The sequence below is a fragment of the Cotesia typhae genome, unplaced genomic scaffold (assembly GCF_013202065.1).
Source record: "Cotesia typhae breed Kobodo isofemale line unplaced genomic scaffold, CoteBio_Ctyphae scaffold_152, whole genome shotgun sequence".
In the NCBI taxonomy this organism is placed as follows: Eukaryota; Metazoa; Arthropoda; class Insecta; order Hymenoptera; family Braconidae; genus Cotesia; species Cotesia typhae.
The window spans coordinates 8,114,742-8,138,170 of NW_027423776.1; the positions used below are offsets into that span (position 1 = coordinate 8,114,742).

At 30.0% G+C, this 23,429-nt stretch overlaps 8 protein-coding genes across 12 annotated transcripts in view; 4 read left to right on the forward strand and 4 right to left on the reverse strand.

Moving 5' to 3' along the window:
- The first annotated feature begins 1,140 nt into the window (after positions 1-1,140).
- Positions 1,141-2,103, forward strand: Chrac-16 (chromatin accessibility complex protein 1). Its single transcript, XM_074255874.1, has 3 exons — positions 1,141-1,358; positions 1,431-1,604; positions 1,676-2,103. Exons 2-3 carry the CDS (start codon positions 1,470-1,472, stop codon positions 2,075-2,077), a joined length of 537 nt encoding a protein of 178 aa, XP_074111975.1. The 5' UTR covers positions 1,141-1,358; positions 1,431-1,469; the 3' UTR covers positions 2,078-2,103.
- Positions 2,104-2,217: 114 nt separating this feature from the next.
- LOC141535768 (transmembrane protein 199) lies at positions 2,218-3,050 on the reverse strand. The gene is made up of 2 exons (XM_074255873.1): positions 2,637-3,050; positions 2,218-2,554 (listed from the first exon to the last, which is right to left on the reverse strand). The coding sequence occupies exons 1-2, from the start codon at positions 3,043-3,045 to the stop codon at positions 2,301-2,303; spliced, it is 663 nt and encodes a 220-aa protein (XP_074111974.1). The 5' UTR covers positions 3,046-3,050; the 3' UTR covers positions 2,218-2,300.
- A 41-nt stretch (positions 3,051-3,091) lies between these two features.
- Muted (biogenesis of lysosome-related organelles complex 1 subunit 5) lies at positions 3,092-4,376 on the reverse strand. Its single transcript, XM_074255875.1, has 4 exons — positions 4,343-4,376; positions 4,097-4,179; positions 3,838-4,026; positions 3,092-3,345 (listed from the first exon to the last, which is right to left on the reverse strand). Exons 1-4 carry the CDS (start codon positions 4,359-4,361, stop codon positions 3,178-3,180), a joined length of 459 nt encoding a protein of 152 aa, XP_074111976.1. The 5' UTR covers positions 4,362-4,376; the 3' UTR covers positions 3,092-3,177.
- A 224-nt stretch (positions 4,377-4,600) lies between these two features.
- On the forward strand, positions 4,601-6,667 carry LOC141535765 (uncharacterized). The gene is made up of 4 exons (XM_074255869.1): positions 4,601-4,937; positions 5,298-5,609; positions 5,696-6,041; positions 6,116-6,667. Exons 1-4 carry the CDS (start codon positions 4,867-4,869, stop codon positions 6,416-6,418), a joined length of 1,032 nt encoding a protein of 343 aa, XP_074111970.1. The 5' UTR covers positions 4,601-4,866; the 3' UTR covers positions 6,419-6,667.
- Nubp1 (NUBP iron-sulfur cluster assembly factor 1) lies at positions 6,594-9,195 on the reverse strand. Its single transcript, XM_074255870.1, has 7 exons — positions 9,035-9,195; positions 8,170-8,411; positions 7,669-7,770; positions 7,447-7,537; positions 7,078-7,343; positions 6,806-6,992; positions 6,594-6,735 (listed from the first exon to the last, which is right to left on the reverse strand). The coding sequence occupies exons 1-7, from the start codon at positions 9,063-9,065 to the stop codon at positions 6,683-6,685; spliced, it is 972 nt and encodes a 323-aa protein (XP_074111971.1). The 5' UTR covers positions 9,066-9,195; the 3' UTR covers positions 6,594-6,682.
- LOC141535764 (tektin-3) lies at positions 7,793-11,506 on the forward strand. Its single transcript, XM_074255868.1, is given in 10 exon segments — positions 7,793-8,081; positions 9,167-9,312; positions 9,571-9,813; positions 9,888-9,900; positions 9,902-10,121; positions 10,198-10,307; positions 10,382-10,530; positions 10,612-10,834; positions 10,913-11,067; positions 11,146-11,506. Coding segments are annotated over 10 exon segments (1,515 nt in total). The 5' UTR covers positions 7,793-8,036; the 3' UTR covers positions 11,357-11,506.
- On the reverse strand, positions 11,451-12,861 carry Cox11 (Cytochrome c oxidase copper chaperone COX11). Its single transcript, XM_074255872.1, has 3 exons — positions 12,476-12,861; positions 11,793-12,110; positions 11,451-11,696 (listed from the first exon to the last, which is right to left on the reverse strand). Exons 1-3 carry the CDS (start codon positions 12,683-12,685, stop codon positions 11,532-11,534), a joined length of 693 nt encoding a protein of 230 aa, XP_074111973.1. The 5' UTR covers positions 12,686-12,861; the 3' UTR covers positions 11,451-11,531.
- Positions 12,862-13,028: 167 nt separating this feature from the next.
- The window catches only part of LOC141536502 (uncharacterized), a 37,726-nt gene continuing 27,325 nt past the window's right edge, over positions 13,029-23,429 (forward strand). For 2 of the 5 annotated variants that reach the window (XM_074257069.1, XM_074257067.1), the window contains exons 1-7: positions 13,029-13,177; positions 15,801-16,090; positions 16,247-16,360; positions 16,709-17,122; positions 17,428-22,894; positions 22,994-23,066; positions 23,333-23,404. In XM_074257069.1, coding sequence (XP_074113170.1) covers positions 15,944-16,090; positions 16,247-16,360; positions 16,709-17,122; positions 17,428-22,894; positions 22,994-23,066; positions 23,333-23,404 — 6,287 coding nt within the window. In that variant the 5' untranslated portion in view covers positions 13,029-13,177; positions 15,801-15,943. The remainder of the gene's footprint in view (positions 13,178-15,800; positions 16,091-16,246; positions 16,361-16,708; positions 17,123-17,427; positions 22,895-22,993; positions 23,067-23,332; positions 23,405-23,429) is intronic. The other 3 variants (XM_074257068.1, XM_074257070.1, XM_074257071.1) reach the window with 3 other exon arrangements.

The following is a 23,429-nucleotide window of genomic DNA, read 5'->3' on the forward strand; positions in this document are numbered from 1 at the left end:
CTAACTATTCTCGGTTGGGTCCGGCTATGAGGTTGTGACATTGAGTCCTCGGTGCGTTACAAAATAACTTTACGACGATAATTTTCGCAAGTAAAATCTATATCTATGAAAGAATTTTGAAAATGTAAGCTTTTGTTTCAAACTCTTGACGAGTTTTAAACTTGATGATAATAAACAAATTTTCAACCTCTGTAACTTAAAAAAAAAAAAAAAAATAGCAGCAAGTAATTTTATTTATAAATTAAAAAAATACTATAATAATAATAATCAATTATTTTCATCCTGTAAATTATTTACGAAAATTATCGTTGCTTTATTTAAAATTTGTTATACTTATTATTACTAATAACACATTCAAGTAGTAAATGCTTCATTGTTAGTGTACTCACCGGATCGCTGAACCAATAAAATCAATCATCCATTCATCTTGATGATTATCAAACGGTCGTCCGAATCTCGCATAATGTCGAAAATTTCCGATCCGTAATTTTTGTATCCATGACACTTTTCCGAGAACACGTATCCAATTATTGGCTTAATAATCACAACACTGAGTAATAAAATGTTTAATTAATTGTTTAAGTCATACACACTGTTAATTTCAACACTATTTTGCTATTTATTCAAAAGTACACAAGACACTTAGTTAGAGCGAGCAGTTCATGACACCTGTGACGCAGTTACGAGTTCTTTTTAGCGCTCTGTCGGTGAAATGGAAAACTACTAAATTTTAACGGCACAGTTAGCACAAATATCTCGAACAATATTAAAGTTAGCCGACGTTTTTAATTTTTTGATTTTTTTTTTTAATAATTAAATTAGAACAAAAAAATTTTTTAATTTTCTACATGTGAAATTTTTTCTTTTGATTTTTTGAAGTAATTTTTCAATATAAAAAATTCTAAAAATTTTTAAAAGTCGGCTAATTTGATTTTTATAAATCCCGCAGTTTTTTTTAAAAGAATTATACATCATAATTCAATTATTTATAGAAAGGAAGATATTCTTACTGAAAAATTTTTTTTTAAATAATTATTCTATAATTTCATATGCACTTTTCCGAAAGTCTACTTGACATCTAGTCCGTCTGAAACAGTAGGCGCCATCTTGAAGCTTAGGATAGGTGCGCATGCGCGAGACACCGTCCCTAAGCCTCGCGAGTATAACATAACCGTCATTCAATGTAAACAACCGAATAAGTAAACTTTTTAATAATTTCTTTCACGCTTTATATAATTTATTTTATTTTATTTTAAATATTATATTTATTTATTTAAAATAAAATTAAATCCAAGCTTATTTTATAATCAAAAGCAAAGTATTTTAATTTTATTGGTTTCATGTAATCATTTTAATTTGTAAGTAAACAAAATTATTTAAAATAATTAACAGTAATTTATTCTGAAAATAATGTATTTATATTTTTCCAGATTTTATTACTAATTAATAAACAATCAGAAGTTGATAAAATGGCAGCGAATCAAACACCGCAAAAAATACGAGAACTTCGATTACCATTAGCAAGAGTTCGTACAATAATGAAAAGTTCACCGGATGTCGAATCTATTGGGCAGGATGGTTTATTTTTAGTCACTAAAGCTACAGTAATTATATTAACAATTTTTTTAATTAATTAATTAATATATATTATTAAATATTTTATTTATTTTATCAGGAAATGTTTATCCAGTATTTGGCAACAGAAGCTCACACCAAAGCGAATAAAAAAAATGCATTAGACTATAAACATCTGGCAGAAGTGGCACAAACTAATGAGACTTTGGAATTTCTTAAAGAAATAATGCCTCGCAAAATAACAGTAAGACAATTCAAAGAACTGATGGCTGCTAAAGAGGCTGCTGCACAAAGTAGTTCATCTGGTAGTTCCGATTCTGACAGTGACAGTCAGTCGGATTCGGAATCAGGCTCGGACGGTGATTCAAAAAAAGACGATGAGGATGATGATAATGAAGATGATGATGATGATCATATTAGTGAAGATAACAAATCTATATCAAATGGTAAAAACAATTCGAAAATGAGTGGATCTAGCAGTGAAAGTGAACATGATGACTGAAATAAATTATTAGTTTTTAATTTTCATATCATTTTTTTATTTATGATAAACATTCATTGGTATTCATTTTTAAATTTATTATTTATGAACAAAATTAGTATTTACTTTTTTTTTTTTTTTTAAGTTACATTCATTTAGAATTTTATCGAGTAAATCATGGAATATTTTGTATCATTTAACAGAGTTAAAAAAATTCAATTGTATAAATTTATTCAGGAAGTTATTAATCTTTATGTAATTTTGTATAAATTGGCATTGGTCTTGTCACTTCAATATAATCCTCATTCAATTTTTTAGCAAGAAAATAAATATCTGCTAACGCAACAACAAGACCACATATTATTCCAAGTAACAAACGGAATCCGAAATCAAGATTACCAAGAATTAGCTCGATTCCCCAAAAACCAAATGCAAACGCCGAAGCCACAGTTGTTATAAATTGCAAAATAGCAATAAGTTGTCTATTTATTTCTTTTACTGTAAATAAGAGATTATAAGTGTAATTAACTAATAATTTTTTTACTTCTATAACTATTTAATATTTATATAATTTTCTTACTTTGAAATGCAATGGTGTCTTCTGGAAATCTTTTTTTAACTGGATCAACTTCCTTAGTCATAGCTTGATATTCACGGTTATTTTGTTGGGCCGTCAATTTTTTAATTCGTGCTTCTAGTATTGGATTTCTGGGTGTCACTTTAGGTTTAGGCAAATCAATATTTGTACCATCCAATAATTCATGTAAATAAACTTTACTATCTGATGTTTTTCTGTACTCTCTTAAATAATTATTTAACCACTTTATAGCATCTACTTTTAATAAACAGTCTGACTTATTTGATGACTTTTTCAATGACCGTATACTTTCAGGAGCGTCTTTGTTATTTACATTTTTTTTCACAAACTTTATTAATAACGGCGTTGCTTTTACATTTATGAATGGATCTTCTATTTGTTCTACTGGCATATTAAATTAATAAAAATAACTAACAAAAAGTAAAAAGAAAAAAAAATTTGTAGATAAACAAATATTTAATATTCGTGGAAATAAAATATTTAGGTAAAATACTTGAAATAATGAATTTAAAGTAAAAAATAGTTAAGGATTAATATGAAGTTTTTTTTCTAAGTCAACGTAAAATTTTTTTAACTCTTCTTCTTTTTCGTTAAATGTTGCGTCAACTTTACGACACTTATCACTCATATCATTGATAAATTTTTTCCATTCTTCTTTTCGTAGTTCTCTATTTTCAGCTATTTTGCTATCCTGCGATAAAAATGAGAAAAATTGTGAAGTTGACAGACATTAGAAATTTTTTTAGAATTTTATGGTAATGAAATTATGAAACTGAAGTTAGCTGACAACTGTAAATTTTTTAAATTTTTATTACAAATCAATTACAACACTAAAAGTGCTTCTAAAAATTTTTACTGATAATTTTCTTTAATTTTAACATGTAAAATTTTTTTAATTAATTTTTTTCATAAAAATTTGATTGTTATAAAATTCTAAAAAAAATTTCTAATATAATTTTTAAATTATAAATTTTAAGATAATTAAATTTTTGAGATTATTTTATTTTTTTAATTGGAATAAAATTGCAAATGTCAAACAACTAGACCAGTGTCAATAATTGGGTCTTTTTCTTTGTTTTTAAAAATATTTTAAAGCATTATTTTATTGGAATTAATTTGTTAAAAAAATTAAAAAAATTGACAGTTGTCAGCTAACCTCAGTATCATCTAAAAAAATACTCACAGTATTAAATTTATTTTCTCTTTGTATTATCCTTTCACACATAGTCAGTGCCACATCGGCGTTAGCTTTTAAACTTGGCAAATGACAATCTCCAAGTTGTTCCGCACGATCAATTTGATTTTGTTCAAGTTCTGTAGAATACTCCAAAATTTTAAATAATCGTTCAACTTCCCTATCACCACGTTTTTCCTAGAAAAACAATATAATTGTGAATGTTATCTTTACTAAATAAATAAAAATAAAGTATGTAATGAATTACCTCAAATTCTCGTACAAAATACGATAATTCACCTTGTAAAAACGGGCGGTGATCAAATAGTCTGCTCCAAATTTCACCAATGTCTACACAAGTATTCACAAGTGTAATTAATTAAAATAATACTTAATAACTTAAACTATTTAATAAATAAATTTATTATTTTTTTCATTACTTAAATATGATAAAAAAATATTAATTAATTATTTAATTACTTTATTTTCAAGTTAAATTAATTTTATCTCGCACCTTTTATCACTGACGCCATGTTTTTAATCCATGATAAAATTCAATCGTGTCAACAAAATCATATGATTCTCCATGCTATAGTGCTTTTGGAGTTATAAGCTGTCTCCGAGTATTCTCGGTGCAGATCTTTTATTTAAAATAAACATTTTAGTATTTAAAAATTTTTTGCACAAAAATTTTAATTTAAAATTTAACGTACATTATAAATTTTAATATTCTTTTATTTTTATTTAATTTTTTATAAATCACACATTAAATTATTAGTTTATCATTCATTCAGAAAATCCGGAAATTCCCGAAGACTTACAAAAGCTTCCCGAGATACAATAACAATACTAGTTTAACCTTTGCTTTGTATTATTACTTTATCACATGACAGTTCTTTACAAACTATCATTGTTATCAACTATTTAAATTATTTTCGGAGCGAACAATCATTAAATTATTTAAATTATCAATATTCTTCAGATTTATAATAATTTGTTTAAACTATTGGTTATATTACAAATAAATTTATTTAAAAAATGGGTTTCCGATGTATTGTAACCAGCTGCAGAGCAAGATATAAAAAAGAAAGTCCATTATCATTTTATCAGTAAGTTTTATTTTTATTTTTAATATTTTCTTTGTTTAAAATTCAATAATACTGAAGTTAGCGGTCAGCTGTCAATTTTAAAAATTTTTTTAACAAATAAATTATGGCAAAAAAATGAGAACAAAAAATTGACATTTAGAAAATTAAAAAAATACAATTTTTCGGAGTAAATTTATTTATTAAAAAAAAAAAAATGATAATAGTGACGGCTCTTTAATGCCATAATTTAATAATATTAATTAATTAAATTATTAAGTTAATTAGTATAAATTTTTTGAGTGACCTGAGTTTCTCGTAGCCTGAATTTTTAAGCCACATAGAAGTCCAAGAATTTTTTTAATCACAAATTTATATTTTCAGACTCCCAAAGGATGAAAAAATGAAGGAACAATGGTTTTCAATTCTAACATTGAATAATTTAAAATTTTCATCAGTTTCTCGAATTTGTTCACGTCATTTTACTGATGAATCGTTTATTCCAAGGCATTTTGGTCGAGGCAGATCATTACGATCCGATGCTATACCAACACTGTTTATAGGTGGTAATGTCAATAATGATAACAAAGTTATTAAAACAAGAAAAAAATTTACTTCACCAAATATTATTTCTGTACGCAGACAACCAAATACTGTTCCTGTCGGTAAACAAACAAGCGACTGTAATGAGAATGAGTAAGTATGCAATTTATTATTTAATTGTTGTATTTTTTTCTTTGCCATTATCATAATTGAAATTATAAATCTTTTATTTCTTAAAGAGTACATTCAGATAATCTGCCGCCAGTTATAAGATCTGATGAATTATTAGAAAATGATTCAAGACACGCAGATGCATTAAATGCTAATGCTGTAATAATATCTGAAACGAATTTGAAAAATTGCAAAAATTTACCTCGTAGACGGAGATATTTTGAAGGTGATTTTAGTATAGAAGATATGGATTCACCGAAAAATGCAAGGTTTTATTTTCAACAAGCTAGGAACCGTATTTCGGAACTTCAAAAACAAATCCAGATAATGAAGAAAAGAAATAAACAGTTAAATAATAATAACTTGAAATTACTCATGATAATAAAAAAATTAAATCCAAATGATGAAAACCTGGTACATATTCTTCTTTGCCTGTTTTTAATGGTTAAATTACAAGTTTAAATATTAATAATATAATTCTTTTACAGATGGATGAAAAGTCAGAATTAAACAATCCAAATTTTATTGCACCAGTTACGGTAAAGTGCGAACAGCTAGAAAATATCAATAAAAAAACTGAAATATTTAGATATGAAGCTTATATTTCAGATGAAGATAAATCGACAGTGTCGATTAATGATAATGAACAAGAAAATATGAACAAGATATTTAGATATGTCGCTGCTAGCAGTATTGACACTGACAAATCATCTTGTAGTGTTGAACAAGAGGCTGAAAATGTAATATATCGATATATTTTCAGTGAGTCAGATCATGATTATTGTACGTGATATTTTACGGAAAACATCATCATGAATTATAATTCTATGGCTTTATCGCATCATTTTTTCCACTGTGCGTAATAATTCTTAATATTTAAGTATATGGTAATTAAATTACCGAACTGAAAATAAAAATGAAATTTATGTGTGAAAAAATTTTCTATTTTAACAAAATAACACATGATTAAAATATAAGTAACACTTTTTTAATGTATTATTAATATACTTAAGATAATAAATTTATAAAGTTTGGAATTATTTATTGTATTATTATTATTCAGCTTCTGCTGTCTTCATTTCACTGTTCTCGCACTTGTCAATGATTCCTGTTAAAAAAAATTAATTTTATATTTATTTACTCAATACTTCAACGATTTAAAAATAAGTTTGACTTACGTGAAACAATTTTTTTGAGCGCAACAATTGTTGATGATTCGGGCATTTCAGTGAAAACGTTTTTACCTTCATCACAACAGCGTGCTAGCAGTGGATCCAAGGGAATAGAGCCTAAAAATTCAACATTCATTTCCTCAGCCATATTTCGGGCACCTCCAGTCAATGCCGGGAATATTTCAGCGCTATTCTAATAAATGAATAATTAAATAAATTAATTAATAATTAGTTAAAATAATATATATCTTTATCGACAATCTAAAAAGGACACTTACTTTGCATTTTGGACAAACAAAAATACTCATGTTCTCAACAGCACCCAGAATAGGAATTTTAACTTTTTTACAAAAATCTATTTCCTTTCTAACATCAAGCAAAGCTACTTCTTGAGGAGTAGTAACAATAATTGCTCCCGTTATTCCTGCATTTTTTAAGTATGTAGTTGCCGATAAATGTTCATCAGATGTACCCGGTGGTGTATCTAAGATTAGGTAATCCAAATTACCCCAATCAACTTCTGATAAAAATTGTCTAATCATTCCTGTAAAAATATATTTAAAATTCAAATATCAGAAAAATTTGAAAACAAAAAATTTGAGGTATCAAAAGTTTGATAGTTATAAATTACAAGAAATATATTTTACCATTTTTTTTAGGTCCTCGCCAAATAACAGCATCACTAGGACTATTTAATAAAAAGGCTATTGACATAAGTGACAAATTATCTTCTACATACTGTAAAAATAAAATATTGAATAAATTTTTATTAGAAAATAATTGTAGATAAAATTAAAAAATTTAACAGAACATCTTGTACTCATATCTTCAATTTATATAAATAAATAAATAAGAAAAAAAAGACATACAACTGGAGACCAGCCAGAACCACTTTGGTGTATTTGTTCTCCAACGACTCCCAAGACTCTTGGTTGTGACGGGCCACAAATGTCGATATCCAATACACCAACCTGAAAGCAAGTAATTACAATCATCAATAAAATAAATAATGGCAATAATGTTATTTTTGCATTCATAGGTTCAGGAGTTTAAAGAAAAATCCAAGAGCAATAACATAAAACATTGAATCGTGAGTGTGCATTATATTAGCAATCAATAAGAAGCTGGTACGAGCTGATACGACACAAATAGCGAATTGCTATAGATAGATGGTGAATTTTCAGAGCTTATAGGATCAATGCTTGTACAATATATTTTTAGTCCTTGACATGGAACGATGTACATTGAAAACCAGATTGATGTTCTAGGTTTAGGCAAGAAAGTAAGTATTTTGTTATTTTCCACAATAACGCTATAGAAAATTTTTACACTTGCTTTCTTAATAAATAAAACAATTTTTTTTTACTTACATTTCTATCTGCACTGTCTGCAGCTAAAGCACGTGCTATTAAACAAGTCATTGTACTTTTACCAACACCACCCTTGCCTGATAATACTAAAATTTTATTTTTCACATCAGCGAGCCTCTTTTTTACTAATTCGATTCCTGGATCAGGTTGCTTTGTTGCACCTGACGCACAAATATTTTGATTTGGACAACCAGCACACGCTGATACCTTTCCTGCATTATTACTTTCTGTTCCAGGACAGTCTGTAAAGATTAAAATTAATGTAGCACATATTTAATAATTTAAAAAATTTTATAATAAATAAATTATGGCAAAAATTGTCATTAAAGTTAGCAGTTCAGTCACTTGATCATTTTTTAATTTTATTTAACAAAAAAAATTTACTAGAAGGATTTTTTAATTTTTTTAATTTCTACATGTCAATTTTTTTTCTACTTTTTTTTTTGCCATCATTTATTTGTTAAAAAAAATTCTTAAGATTATTAAATATTTGCTAAACTAATTTTCATGGCAAAAAAAATAAATAAGAAAAAAAAATTGACATTTAGAAATTTAAAACAATAAGAAATGCAATTTTTTAAAAATAATTTTGGAGCGAATCTTTTTTTTAAATAAAATAAAAAAATTGTCAAGTGACAACTAACTTGAATGTCATTCTGTAAAGATAAATTAAAATTTTAATCAACTGTCATATAGCTGACGTAACCTATCAATTATATTTAATTTAAAAATAATTCCTTAATATTACTATAATTATGCTTTTTATTATTAATATGAGTTAAAATTTTTTTATTTTAAAAGATATGTCAAGTAATATTAAATAATATTTATTTATTTCTACTTATACTTGTCATTAGGTACGTACGTTCTGGAGCATTCGTTGGTACATCAGCCATATTGGAATTACTGATACAAAATATAATTAAAACTTGTGATTTGTTTTATTTTTTTTTTTTTTATTAATTAATTATTGCTGATTTAAAAATTTTTTTTAAAGTTAATTCAACCTTGGGCTACTGTTGGATCATCAATGGCTTGTTTGGAGCCTGTTATTCCAGTTCGTGGAAGTGATTGCAAGAGAGTTCATTCGTTAATGCCTTGGCGCCCGAATATTGGATATGAAAATGTTCAATTGGTTCCATTGTAAGTTTAAAACGTTCGATTATTTTTTTATTTCTTGCTAGCTTATAATTTTACATAATTTTAATTAAAATATTTGACAATTTTTAGAATTTTTTTAACAAATAAATTATCTCAAAGAAAATGAGAAAAGAAATTGATATTTAGAAAATAAAAAATGCAATTTTTTATAAACAATTTTTCGGAGCAAATTTATTTATTAAAAAATATTAAAAAATGGTCAAACGACTGCTAACTTTAATGTTATTATTTTTTATACAGATCGACAAAGTGTGTGTCGAATTATGCAGTGGATCCAGTAACTGAAATGTCTACAGAACCCTTAAAATTTCCAAATCTCGTGACTGGATTTCAACGAAATCCTGTTCATGCATCACAATCGGCTCTTCATACTCGTTATACACCAAATGAGTGGTTTCAAAAACAAATAAAGTATTATAATGAAGCTGATGCTAATACTTATTACTCAGAGCGCATAAGAAACGACGCTGTAAAAATTATGCGGTAATTATTTATTTAGTTCACATTAAGCTGTTTTAATAATTGCAATTAATTAATCAATTAATAAATTTTTTTAGAGCTGCAGAAGAAAAAAATTCAAAACTTCCAACATGATTCCGATCGCAGATTAGGCGAACGAATCACTGACGTAACTTTTTGGAGAAATGAAGTAGCATCTGAATTAGAAAGACTAATTCAAGAGTGCGAGAGACTTCAAGATTGTCGGGCTGTGTTAGAAAAAGCTGTTCAGGATATCGAAGGACCGCTACACATTGCTGAAGAGTGTCTTTATCATCGTGAAGCTAGAAAAGGCTTGTAACGGCATAATTAGCTTGAAATATAAATTATGACAAATTTTTTTTATTTATCTTGCTTTTTTTATTTTAGGGACTGAACTTGTACACGATGATTCGGAAAAATGTCTTCTTTCTGAATTATCAAACCTTCGATCAAGTCAAAAAAAATTAGAAGCGTGTCTTGATAGAGTCAAAGATCAGGTGACTATTAAAAAAATAAAATTATAGACTAATATATTATAAAAAAATTATTATGCATGTTCTTCTTTGTTAAGTTACGAAACTGTCGAGCTTCTCAGAATCAGTTACAACTAGATATGAAAAATAAAGAGAGCGCACTAGGAATTGATACACTTTGCCATCAATTAAATAATTACAGTCATGGTATACAATATTATTCGGGGATTGAAAAATATGACCCATGGTAAATGAAATTTTATAAAAATCAAATAATTATTTTTTTAAATTAATATTTTTAAAAATCAATAATTAAAAAATTTTTTAGCGTTTCAGAACAAGAAACTTGGGCAGATGCAGCTAATAGGATAGTTCAAAAGTCACAAACTGAACGAGCTAAATCAGTCCAATTGCGCGCTGAGGCAGAATCATTAGTCAATCGTGTATCCAGAGAAATTTGGGAATCATGGACTTATTCCAATAACGCCTTGGCTCGTCGTAGCTCTGAAATGCTGGAAGCTAAAAGCCAACTACAACAACATCTCCACAAAGTATTTTATGACTAATTATAATTTTTCACATAATAATAATTAATAATTAATAACATAACACAATAAATAATTTTTCAGGTTCAACAAGAAATATTTGATGTTGAAAAAAATATGGAAGTACTGCGAAAAGCAATTGCTGACAAGAGTTATGCTCTGAAAGTAGCTCATACTCGTTTAGAAGCACGAATGCACAGACCAGAATTGGAGTTATGTCGTGATTATGCTCACGTTAGGTTTGTAAATTGAACTACTGAATTAATATTCAATTAAAATATAAAATATTTGCATATAATATAAAAAATCTATAACAGTTTGCAGAAAGAAATTGACAATGTAAATCGAGAAGTTGACAAAATGCACAGGATGTTAAAAGAAATAGAATGTCAACACCAACGATTATTACGAACAAGAAATTCATTGGAGCATGATCTAGCATTAAAGATAGACGCGATGTACATTGATAAAGAAAAAGTATGTGGCTTACGCCGAGCATACCCAGTTAATGCTCTCTTTAGATTTTAATTGCTACATGTACCAAAGAATAGTTGAATTAATTCGAATAAAATACTTAGATTAAATCAAAATACGTAGGCCTGTAATCACCTGGACTTAATAATTTAACTATTATTATATTACAATTTATTAGTAATATTTTATCATTTGTACATTTGAATCCAAACCGCTATAACTACAATCTTCATGCTGGCAACGTCGCATGTGGCTTTACATAACTTGGTATTGGTAATTTAAATCCTTTTTTAGCTTCAAAAAATGTGTACGACAATGTAATATCACTCAAATTTTCCATCAGTGGATTTTCTGCAAACTCTGGATCGATATAAAAAAATACTGGCATGTCAACCTTTAATATAAAACAACATAATTGTTATTAATATTAGACACAGTAGAATTAAAAATTACGAATGTTATAAAATAATAAATAAAGATAATTATTAACTTGTTCATGAGGATTTAGTTGTTGTTCTTCAAAACAAAAACATTGGATTTTATTGAAATATTGTCCTGCTTCAAACGGAACAACGTTGTACGTAGAAATACCGACAATTGGCTTATCTGTCGGATTAGTAGCTGTATAAAATGCAAGTGCTGTTTCACCTGGTACAACTTTTATTTCTTTTTGTTGAGGTTTAAAGTTCCATGTCATAGCTGCGGCGGTGTCAGCTGTAAATACTACCCGGATTTCTCTATCCCTAACGGGCTTCATTGAGTCAACCATCGATGCATCGTGTCCTACAGTTCCTCCATAACTTGTTGCCTAAAAATATGCTAATTTTAATGACACTGAAGTTGACAGATATTAAAAATTTTTTTTAGAATTTTATAGCAATTAAATTATTATAAAAAAATTTAATTTATTCAAAAAATTAAAAAATTAACAGCTGGAAATTAATATGACATGAAAGTTAAAATTAAAACAAAAAAATTTGCTCCAAAAATTATTTTTAAAAAATTGCATTTTTAATTTATTAAAATTTCTACAAGTCCATTTTTTCAATAATTTTTTTTTTTTACTATAATTTATTTGTTAAAAAAAATTAAAACAATTGTGAGGTGACAGCTAAATTTAATATCATAAATTAATTATGGTAAAATATCAAAAATAAAAGTATAAAATTTCACCTGACAAAAAACTCGGTACAGTGGTACTGCGGCATAAGCTAGACCAACTGAAACTACACCAAGTGCAGTGAGATAATGTGATGTTTTTAATTTATTTCGACGTAATATTTCTTCCTCTGTAGGTTGTCTTATCGAAAATTTTACAGTATTTGTAAAAAATTGTCTATTTGAATATTTTCTGTATCCACTATTTATAAATTTCATCAACATGATTAAATTTTTATATTGCGGTAATTAAAAAACAGTTTTTAATATCAAAATAAATTATAAATTTAATTGTCAATTGTTAACATACAATTTAATTGGATCATGTTATTAAATTAATTTATTTATTCTTATTTAATTATTTAAAACTTTTTTCTTTATTTACATTTCACAACATTTCATTATATTGACTAGGTTAATGTTACGGTTAAAATTCTAAAATTTTGTTTGTTACCATAAGCAACATTATTATCAACCGGGTAAAATAATAACTGAAAATTTAAGTTGTCAGCATTGTTTAAACTACCAACGTAAACTCCATGATGCAGCAGCGAAATGGATAATGATGGGAAAATACGGAAAATGAAATAAAAGAAGAAGAGAGTGTTAGTGGTGTTAGTGCTCGTTCGTTTCTTGATGTTTACGGTGTACCGCACGAAATAAATTCGGTTAAAAAGTGTAATAAACTCTTCACCGAAGATAGTTATAAAAATTGATGTGAGTATCAAATTAAATAAATATTTAATAAATATCAACGATAATAATCAATCAAAATAATTCTACTTATACATTTGGCATCTGATTTTTTGACTGAATGGCGTGAACCCCAACCAATAATGGTGGCACATTTATTTAGCAAAGCCACCAGTAGTGTAATGCTCTATATCCAACAAATCGATAAAAACTATGGATGCATTCATTTTTAACCAACTTTATTCTATAAAAATATCCTTATCTCAAGAATGGGTTATTTTATTTTTCATTTTCATAATTAAATAATCGTTAATCACTTCAGTGAATTTTAATCCTTCCAATCATATTATTTATTTAAGTTTGAAAAAAAAAAGTTTTAAAGATAAAATTTTATTGTTATTTTTTTGGCTATTAATTACTTTGATTACGAGAACCTCGGTTGACATTTAAACTGTAATTATAAAATTATTTTAATTAGCATTAGACAGATATTTAACTATATAATATTATTTATTAATTATTTACGGAAAATTTGATTTGTTTATAAGATTGCGAAGAAATTTTTAGTAAATACATATTGAGAAAAATTAATTATTTTATTAATAACTCATTATGTAATTGAATTTTTAAATATTAATGCTGAGAATAGAACAAATTATTTTTATTCATGCTAGTATCATTGGCCAAAATAAACTACTCGATAGCTGTCTCGTTTATTTTATTTTATTTGTTTTAAAGAGTTCAGCTATTTTGCAGTTGTTGTGGTACTTATTCAATAATGTTTATAACAATAATAATAATAATAATAATAATAATAATAATAATAATAATAACAATAATGATTAATGATGCAATAAATTAGAAAATATCAGTGCGCGTTCCTTTTGTTAACAAAGGGTAATTTGCTGCATTATTTAAAAAATAATTGTTTTTTTTAAATTAATCCATAAATTAATTTTCATAGATCATCATTTATGGACAAGGATTTACAACTCTGCCAGAAATTACTACTGAATAATAATAATTCATTCAATATAAGTTTGTCGCAGTATATCTACCTGAGAAATTCTTCAATAACAATTTGCCATTATTCAAACAGGTTTTGCTGCAACGAAATTATTGCCAAAAAAAAAATGAGTGCCAAAAACAAAGACTACCATTCAAAATTACTCGTTGATATATCAGTGAGAATGGTTGAATAAGATAGAAAATTAAACAAGGAATTGTAATGAAAGAAACTATTTTATCAGCCAGTCTGTGATTGATGCCAATGAAAATTTTGAATGATAGTAATTGTGATTGAAAATTTTTTGCCCGGCTGTATTTTTATTGTGTTAAAAAAAAAAAAACGAAACAATGGTAAATATGTGATTGGCACACTTAAAAATTTTCCATAAGCTATCTAAAATAAAGCTCTATTTAAACATAGTCTGTCAGAACATACCTACCAAAAATATTCTCCTTAATAAATTATTTACCGCAAATTAAATTATTAATTTAAATTTTCACAGTCGAAAGTTTAAAATTATTGATAAAATAATTTTTTGTGTAAAAGTTTTTAATTTTTATTGCAATTATTTTATTCATAACTAGCAACCTTGCAGTCACTATGTAATTGCCGTGACTTGTGGACTATAAATAAATAAATAATGACTTGTTAAATTTCAGGGTACTTTCTTAACTATATTGGCGTTTTTAAAGATATAAGCTCATCCCGATGTTACACTTATCAAGAGCTTTCATTTGAGTACCCACATCAATTTTTCATATATATATATATATATATATATATATATATATATATATATATATATATATATATATATATATATATATATATATATATATGAAAAATATATAAAAATGCATGTGGGTACTCAAATGAAAGGTCTCAATGTGTGTAACATCAGAATGGATTTATATTTACGAAAATGTTAAGAATTAAGGAATGACTGTTACATTTTCATTTCACTAAAACAAAATTTTTCTTATTCTCTTAATAATGTAGATTAATTAAGGAAATAAAATTTTTTTATAATAAAAATAAAACTAACAAGATAGTATTTTTTTAGAATCATTTTGAAATGATGTCTAGTGTTGATATAAGGCTAATTAATAATTTTATGATGATAAAGTATAAATAATGGTAAATATTATATTGGAGCAAGAATTTATTTGACAGCTATGGTATAGAAGACTGTGATTTAGTAAAGTTTTAATTTTAGTGGTCTTTTATGGCAGATTGGTTAATGCGCTATTTCATTGATCAAGTTTCTTGGGTAGAGATGCTTTGATTGAATGTATTATAACGTTCTGTTAAGTCACTTATGATAGAGTTGTAAATGTATTCTTTTGGATTGTGGCTTTTCTTTTGATTTTTCTCCGGAGTCAGGATATTTTTTAAGATAATTAATATTTAATATTGATAGAAAATATGTTTCCAAAAAAATAATTAATTATAACTAATGTACTACAATAATAACAACAACAACAACCCATTTCTACTTTTTCGTAGATACTCTTGATGCATTTATTCTTAAATATATATATTTAAAATAGTATAGTGTAATATAATTTAATATTATGACGTTTGTTGTTGCGTACTCTGGAGTATTTGTAATAAGAATTTTCTCCACACCTAAAATAGCGTCCTATTGGACATCGCATCCCCTAAAAACGTCCTCAACATGCTCTAGCTAAGTCTAAAATCAAGAACAAAAATCGCATGAGCTAGAGTACTGAGAATTCGGAATATTCAGTAAACAAATAAGTAAACAAAGAAAATAAACAATGCAAAATTGGGGTCAATGGCAAGTTCCGCCGGCTGGTACAGCTGCTGGACCGATGCCACAACCACCAGCGGCTCCAGGTTATCCTTCTACTGGCACTGATCCCATGGCGACAATGCAAGCTTATATGCAGTATTATAATCAACCAGTAAGTATTTTTCATTTTTATATTATAATTGATGATAATTAAGTAATAAATAAATAATATCAAGTGACAAAAGCTTTTAATAAAAAGTTTTTGATCACTTTCTTTATTTTTAATATGAAAATATAATTTAATAAATATCATATAAATTAAAAACAGGCTCCCAGTGGATATACTACTGAACAATGGGCTGCAGCTCAGCAACAAAATTGGGCTCAATGGCAACAATGGCAACAACAATATCAGCAATGGCAAGCACAATATGGTGCAAAGGTATCGGACGTATTTTTTAAATTTCAGAAATATAATTTTAAAATAATAAAAAAAAAATATTACGCCTGTATCGTGATAAAAATTAAAATCATTAATGTTAATTGTTGATTTTTATATTTAATATAAGATATTTGATTCATTTTAAAAAATATAGTCTATTGGAGTAACTTTAAGCCGTCAGATTAAAATTGGATACTTCAAAAATAAAAAATAAAATTTATAAACAATTCTAAAATATGAACAAATAATTATCTTGAGATTAAAAACTACCCTGGCAGCATAAAATTTACTTTTATGGATTGTAAATGAAAACATTATTCAATTTTAATAAATAATTATATTTTTCAGTATCAAGAATCAATGAAACAGATGTCTAGTATGACCTCAGGACTTCAACCTCCTCCACTTCCTAAAGAAGACTTTTCAACAAAACCACCTTTACCGCCTGAAAACATGAACCAAAATCTTGGTATGCCCCCGCCTACCCAAAATAACTTTCCATTTACGTTTAAACCAAACGTTAATCCTCCCTTGCCACCTGGGCAACCACCACCACCCCCTGAAAATCCTCCGCCGTCTGATAATGATTTAACCGGTATTAAACGAAGTGCTAATGATCATCTTAATATTAGTAGTGCTAAAAAATCTAAAAGTGAAGACGATGAACTTACTGATGCTGAAAAAACATTTGACGCGCAATTCAAACAATGGGAAGAACAATTTAATAAGTGGAAACAACAAAATGCTAATCATCCAGACAAGGTAAGTTATTAATTTTTTTTTTTTTAACATATTCAACAGAAACTGATGTACAAAATCTTTTTTTAACGAGATGTTTTTTAGATTATATATATATATATATATATATATATATATATATATATATATATATATATATATATATATATATATATATATATATATATATATATATATATATATATATATATATATATATATATATATATGTAATTGATCATCAATAATATTTATTTTTTTTGATACACATTTATCAAAAGTTGTCTGACTAATTAAATAATTATAAAAAGCCCGATATTTTATTTTAGGCACAGTACAAGCAGTATGAAGCAAAATGGACATCATGGCGAGAAAAATTAATTGAACGTCGGGAACAAATGAGAAAGAAACGTGAAGCGCAAAAAGCTAAAGTTGAAGCTGAAAAGAAAAAGCCCTTACCCGGTGGTGACAAATTACTCAATATACTATCGAATACCGAAAATCAAGGATTGATAAATAATTTACTGGGAATTGGAAAAACACTTGGATTGTCTGGTAAAGAAGCATCGTCAGTGTCAACTAGCCAACCAGCTTCAACTTCTGTTCCGGTGAGCTTACCTGTTCAAGCACCAGTACAGCCAACAATGCCGGTAATGTCTACCGCGATGACACCTGAAGCGAGTCAACAAGCTTGGGCTGCTCAACAATGGGCTCAATACAGCATGGCTGCTATGACTGTTCCATCTTATACAAGCTATCCACCACCTGTGATTCCACCACCAGCTCCTTTAGCGGCTCCAACGTCATTGGGTTATCAACCAATGGCTCCTCCGCCTAATCCGCTGGGTAACTTTTCTCAACCACCACCAGGATTTCCATCTAATAATTTTTCTCAACCACCTTCTGGAGGATCATCGGGAAATCAAAATGCGCCGTTTAAGCCTGATGACAACTCAAATGCACCATTTAGAAATGATCAGTATAATAACAATAACAAAAATAATAATAATAATAATAATAATAGCAACAATAACAATCAGTCATACAATGATCGTTTTGGCTCAAATGATTCCAATAACCGTCAAGGCCAGGACAGTATGGGTCAATTTCGATCTAACGATTCATTTAATCGCGACAGTGGCCCGAACCGATTCAATCAAGATGACTGCAGTAATTTTTCAGGCGACCGTTTCCGACGCGATGGACCATCAGGTCGGGACTTTGGATTTGACAATCGATCTAATGATTATCGTTCAGGTGACTCTTTTGGATCTAAAGATCGATCTAATGACAGGAACTTTGGTGATGATAGATTTTCCAGAGATGATGGAAATTCAAGAGACAACAATCGATTTGGAGGAGCTAATAGAGACTCATTCAACTCCAGTTCTGACCGCGGGTCTGGTTCAAATAATCGGGATCAGATAGATTCGGACGATCGTTTTGGAAAAAATCAATTTAATGATGATCGGTTTGGTTCTGACAGATTTAATTCAGGATTAGATCGAAGAGACAACTTTGGCAATTCGAATAATCGTAATCAAGGCAGGAATAGTCGATTTGACCAACCTCCTGAAATGTCACCAGAGCTTAAAAAATTAATGGAAAAACGACGTGTTGCGATGGATATATTTAAACCATCAGGAACCTTTTTAGGAACTGATAAATCTAATACAAACTTTGGTTCTTTGAGTGAAAGTTTCAAAAAAATAACCGGTGACTCACCATTTTTGCCAAGGAATCGTTCTAGCGACTTTGGTAGAAATTCATTTTCTGATAATAACAAAGGGTCTTTTTCGGACAGTTTTAACAAGGGTTCAGGATCTTTTGCTCCTAATAATGATTCTGATAAAAGATTTCGGGATGATTTTCGCTCTCGAGGATCCAATTTCAACCAACGTGGTTCTGATGACTTTAATAATCGTTTTGACAATACAGGACCTCGTGGATCTAACGATTTTGGTCCTCGTGATAGAGATTTGGGTCCTCGTGATAGAGACTTTGGTCCTCGTGATAGAGATTTTGGCCCTCGTGAAAGAGATTTTGGCCCAAGAGGTTCCGACTCCGATTTCGATAAGGATCGTAGTTTTGGCAGCATGATGAATCGATCAAAAACACCTCCTAGAGATGATCTACCCCAAAATGATTTCATGAAACCACCGCCTTTGATGGAAGGGCGTCAACAAGGGATGGAAGGACGTCCATCGTTGATGGAAGAACGTCCATCATTGATGAAAGAACGTCCACCATTGATGGAAGAACGTCCATCAATGATGGAAGACCGTCCATCAATGATGGAAGAACGTCCATCATTGATGAAAGAACGACCACCATTGATGGGAGAACGTCCACCATTGATAGGAGAACGTCCACCATTGATGGGAGAACGTCCATCATTAATAGGAGATCGCCCCCCTCTCATAGAACGACGTTCTCCTAAGCCTGAAGATCAATCAACGATGAAAAAAGGATACTCAACGATGATGGAGGATCAATCTGCAATGAAAGAAAATCAGACGCCCTCAGAGGAAAAACAACTGTCTACAATTAATGAAAAAGAAAATAAAAGCGAGCCAGTTACATCTTCACCAAATCTTCCGCCTATGGACATCCCACCGTGGATGGATTCTCAAATGATACAAAATCGGTCTGATGATAAAGAGCATAGTACAGTAGAATCATTTTCAGTTCCCGAAAAATCTAACGAAGCGATCAATTCTGAAACAAAAACTGAAGTCGATAAAAATCAAGCTGTTAGAATAGTGGAACCTGAAAAAAAGTTGGACGTTTTACCGTTTATGGGTGAGAATGATCCAAAACCTGAAGATCTTAATATGGAGCCACCTCCTGAATTACCAAATTTAGGTCCAGTTGATAGACCATTTGAAACAAAAGAGCAAGGACGAGACTTTAATACTAATTCTAGTGACAAACCTTTTGAAAAAAAAGCATCTGAACCACGTCCTTTCAGTGGTAATGAACCTAATTCATTTGAATCTAAAAATTCAGATTCATTCGGACCAAAAGGGTCTAGAGAGCCTAATACTTTTGACTCTAAAAGATCTGATTCATTTGGTCCTAGAAATTCCGATCAATTTGGACCTAAAGGGCCTGATGGGTTCGGACCACAAGGCTCTGATTCATTTGGTTTTAAACGACCCGATCCATTTGGACTCAAGGGACCCGCTCCATTTGGACGGCAAGAAACTGACTCATTTGAACAAAAAGGACCAGAACCTTTTGGACCTAGAGGATCTGATTCGTTTGGTCCGAGAGGATCTGATTCATTTGAACCTAAAGGAAATGATTCATTTGGACCTAGAGGAAACGATTCATTTGGACCTAGAGGATCTGATTCATTTGGACCTAGAGGATTTGATTCATTTGGACCTAAAGGAAATGATTCATTTGGACCTAGAGGAAACGATTCATTTGGACCTAGAGGAAATGATTCTTTTGGACCGAAGGGACTCGATCCATTCGGTCCAAGAGGATCTGATTCATTTGGACCTAAAGGAAATGATTCATTTGGACCTAAAGGAAATGATTCATTTGGACCAAGAGGACCTGATCCATTTGAACCCAGAGGAAATGATTCATTTGGACCAAGAGGACCTGATCCATTTGGACCCAGAGGAAATGATTCATTTGGATCCAAAGGAAACGATCCATTTGGACCTAGAGGATCTGATTCATTTGCACCTAGAGGAAATGATTCATTTGGACCTAGAGGAAACGATTCATTTGGACCTAGAGGAAATGATTCTTTTGGACCCAGAGGAAACGATTCATTTGGACCTAGAGGAAATGATTCTTTTGGACCGAAAGGACCCGATTCATTCGGTCCCAGAGGATCTGACATGTTCGGACCAAGAGAACCTGAACCATTTGGACCAAAAGGACCTGATTCATTTGGACCAAAAGGTCCTGATTCATTTGGACCAAGAGGATTTGATTCATTCGGACCAAAGGCTGGATTTGATTCATTTGGGCCTAGAGGACCTGGTCCATTTGGGCCAAGAGGACCCGATTCTTTCGGACCAAGAGGACCAGATCCATTTGGCCCAAGAGGACCAGATCTATTTGGCCCAAGAGGACCTGATTCATTTGGTCCAAGAGGACCTGATTCATTCGGATCAAGGTTTGGATCTGATATGTTTGGACCAAGAGGTCCTGCTCCTTTCGAACAAAGAAGAACTGAACCACTCGATTCTAGAGCTTCTGAAGGGAGTAGTTTTCGAAATCTCGATTTATTTGCTCCCAAAGTTCCTGATCCATTTGGACCTAGAGATCAAATTGATAATAGATTTTCATCTTCTTTTGGGTCATCCATGAATAATCAAAGAGGTAATTCATTGCTCGGAGGTCCTGGAGGCTTAAATGATGATTCCTTCAGTGTAAGAAATCTTAATGAACCATTTTTAGCTCCTCGAGTACCAGATGACCCTGATTTTCGTCCGGCCAATTCTGGACCATCCTTCGGTTCACGAACATTCAGTGATCTTCAATTTATAACACCTAGCTCTGAAAAAACTGCGCCGCTTCGTGGACTTAATGAGAAACCCTTTGGTCCCAATCAAGCTATTGATGATCCACCTAAAATTCCATCACTTTTATCCGTGAAATTCGATCCACCGATAGGTATGCTAAAAGAACCTCGCGATGAAATCAAAGACAGTCATCCTCTGGACTCCAACCGACCATTTGATCGACCGTTCGGGCCGAATTCTCTACCGGGACCTGGACCAGGGCCAAAATTAGTTCTTGATAGAGATTTACCAATGCGACAAAATTTCCCGATGAAGGATTTTCTTCCTCGTGACAATAATCCTGTATCAATACTAGGACCTGGTCCCGGCTCAGGACCAGGACCCGGACCAGGACCCGGACCAGGACCTTTTTCATCTTCGTTTGGACCTATGCAGGGTGGTCCAAATGATATGCAGCCGGGCTTCAATAAACCTCCAATGCATATGGATATGGTTATGGATAATTCTTTTTCTCGACGCATGGGAAATCAACCTGGTGTCAGGCGTGATGGACCGATGCATCCGTCGTTCTGTATTGAAAAACAATTTAATTATAACCATGGTGATGGTGCTCCTAATGAAGTATTCAACGATTACAAGCCATCTAAAGTTACAGATTATGGACATATTCGTCGTCCTTTTGCTCAAGACTACGTCACACCAGTGCATTGCTTCGATTACTCTCATGGTAGATTGAAACCTATAGTCCCCGATCATGAAATTTATCCCAGGCTGGAATTTAAATACTGGCAAGAAAATGAACACAATTTGAAGGAGTACAATGATAGCTTCTCAGCCTACAAAAATCGCCATAACAGAACAAAGATGGCTAACAAACGAAATAGAAGAGAACCCAGTCCTGTTTGGAAGCGCGAAGAGCGCAGACGATTCAGTGATCATTATTCACCATGGGAGAGGGAAGATAATCGCAGAGATAGAGACAGAGATAGAGATCGAGAACGCGACAGAGACAACCGCGGAAAAGACCATCGTGATGACAAGCGAGTAGACAATTGGGAAGATCGACGGGGAGAAAGTCGTGAAGACAGACGAGGAAATAGTCGAGATGAAAAACGAAGTGACAGAAAACGAGACTCATTCTCTTCTGGACATCATTCTGGATATTCCAAAGATTCTAAAGAATACAAGAATAATAAAGATTCTAAGGATCATAAAGAAACTCGGGATAAAAAAGAACGTCAGCCATCTTGGGAAATTGAAATTGAAAAACTCAGTGAAGAAACTGCACGTAAAAATGCTAGTGAAGGTAATTTAATATTTAATTCAATTGATGAGCACAATGTCTAATCACAATTTTTTTTTTTATAAACTTATAATTTTAATTATCTTTTTTTTTACGTATTAGCAGAAAAAGCCCGTGATAAGTTAAATCGAAATCAAAAGGACTCTAGTACTGAAATAAAAAAAGACGAAGAAAGGTAAAATCATAGAAACTAATTTTATTTATTTATATTTCTTATTGTAAATTTTGTGTTTTCAATTCTTGTTATTTGAATTTTTATTGGTAAAAAAAACAGCTTAGCCTTTTGCAGAGTTGTTTATTTTACCATAAAGCTTAAAAATTTCAAGTTTTATAATACAAAAATTTCATAAAGGACATTTTTTTATTTTTTATTGTGAAAATAAAAAATATATTTTTTAATGTGATATATGGATGAATGAATGTGTGTGTCGATGTTAATAGATCTAAAGGGAATGTAAGCCGACAGGAGAATTCGTTGAACAATATCACCGATGCATCTAATCAGGATTCCAGGTATGATTATTTATGTGATTGATTA

Coding starts and splice junctions, on each gene's coding strand:
- Cox11 (XM_074255872.1), bottom strand. CDS start 12,685: ATGTTGATGAAATTTATAAATAGTGGATACAGAAAATATTCAAATAGA. Junction 12,111..12,475: donor TGTACCGAGTTTTTTGTCAG/GTGAAATTTTAT, acceptor GCATATTTTTAG/GCAACAAGTTATGGAGGAAC. Junction 11,697..11,792: donor AACTAAATCCTCATGAACAA/GTTAATAATTAT, acceptor TTTATATTAAAG/GTTGACATGCCAGTATTTTT.
- Chrac-16 (XM_074255874.1), top strand. CDS start 1,470: ATGGCAGCGAATCAAACACCGCAAAAAATACGAGAACTTCGATTACCA. Junction 1,605..1,675: donor TTTTAGTCACTAAAGCTACA/GTAATTATATTA, acceptor TTATTTTATCAG/GAAATGTTTATCCAGTATTT.
- LOC141535765 (XM_074255869.1), top strand. CDS start 4,867: ATGGGTTTCCGATGTATTGTAACCAGCTGCAGAGCAAGATATAAAAAA. Junction 4,938..5,297: donor AGTCCATTATCATTTTATCA/GTAAGTTTTATT, acceptor TTATATTTTCAG/ACTCCCAAAGGATGAAAAAA. Junction 6,042..6,115: donor ATCCAAATGATGAAAACCTG/GTACATATTCTT, acceptor ATTCTTTTACAG/ATGGATGAAAAGTCAGAATT.
- Nubp1 (XM_074255870.1), bottom strand. CDS start 9,065: ATGGCTGATGTACCAACGAATGCTCCAGAAC. Junction 7,344..7,446: donor GCGAGGACCTAAAAAAAATG/GTAAAATATATT, acceptor ATATTTTTACAG/GAATGATTAGACAATTTTTA. Junction 6,993..7,077: donor TTGTTTGTCCAAAATGCAAA/GTAAGTGTCCTT, acceptor TTCATTTATTAG/AATAGCGCTGAAATATTCCC.
- LOC141535768 (XM_074255873.1), bottom strand. CDS start 3,045: ATGCCAGTAGAACAAATAGAAGATCCATTCATAAATGTAAAAGCAACG. Junction 2,555..2,636: donor AGACACCATTGCATTTCAAA/GTAAGAAAATTA, acceptor TCTTATTTACAG/TAAAAGAAATAAATAGACAA.
- Muted (XM_074255875.1), bottom strand. Junction 4,027..4,096: donor ATTTTGTACGAGAATTTGAG/GTAATTCATTAC, acceptor TTGTTTTTCTAG/GAAAAACGTGGTGATAGGGA. Junction 3,346..3,837: donor GAGAAAATAAATTTAATACT/GTGAGTATTTTT, acceptor TTTTTATCGCAG/GATAGCAAAATAGCTGAAAA.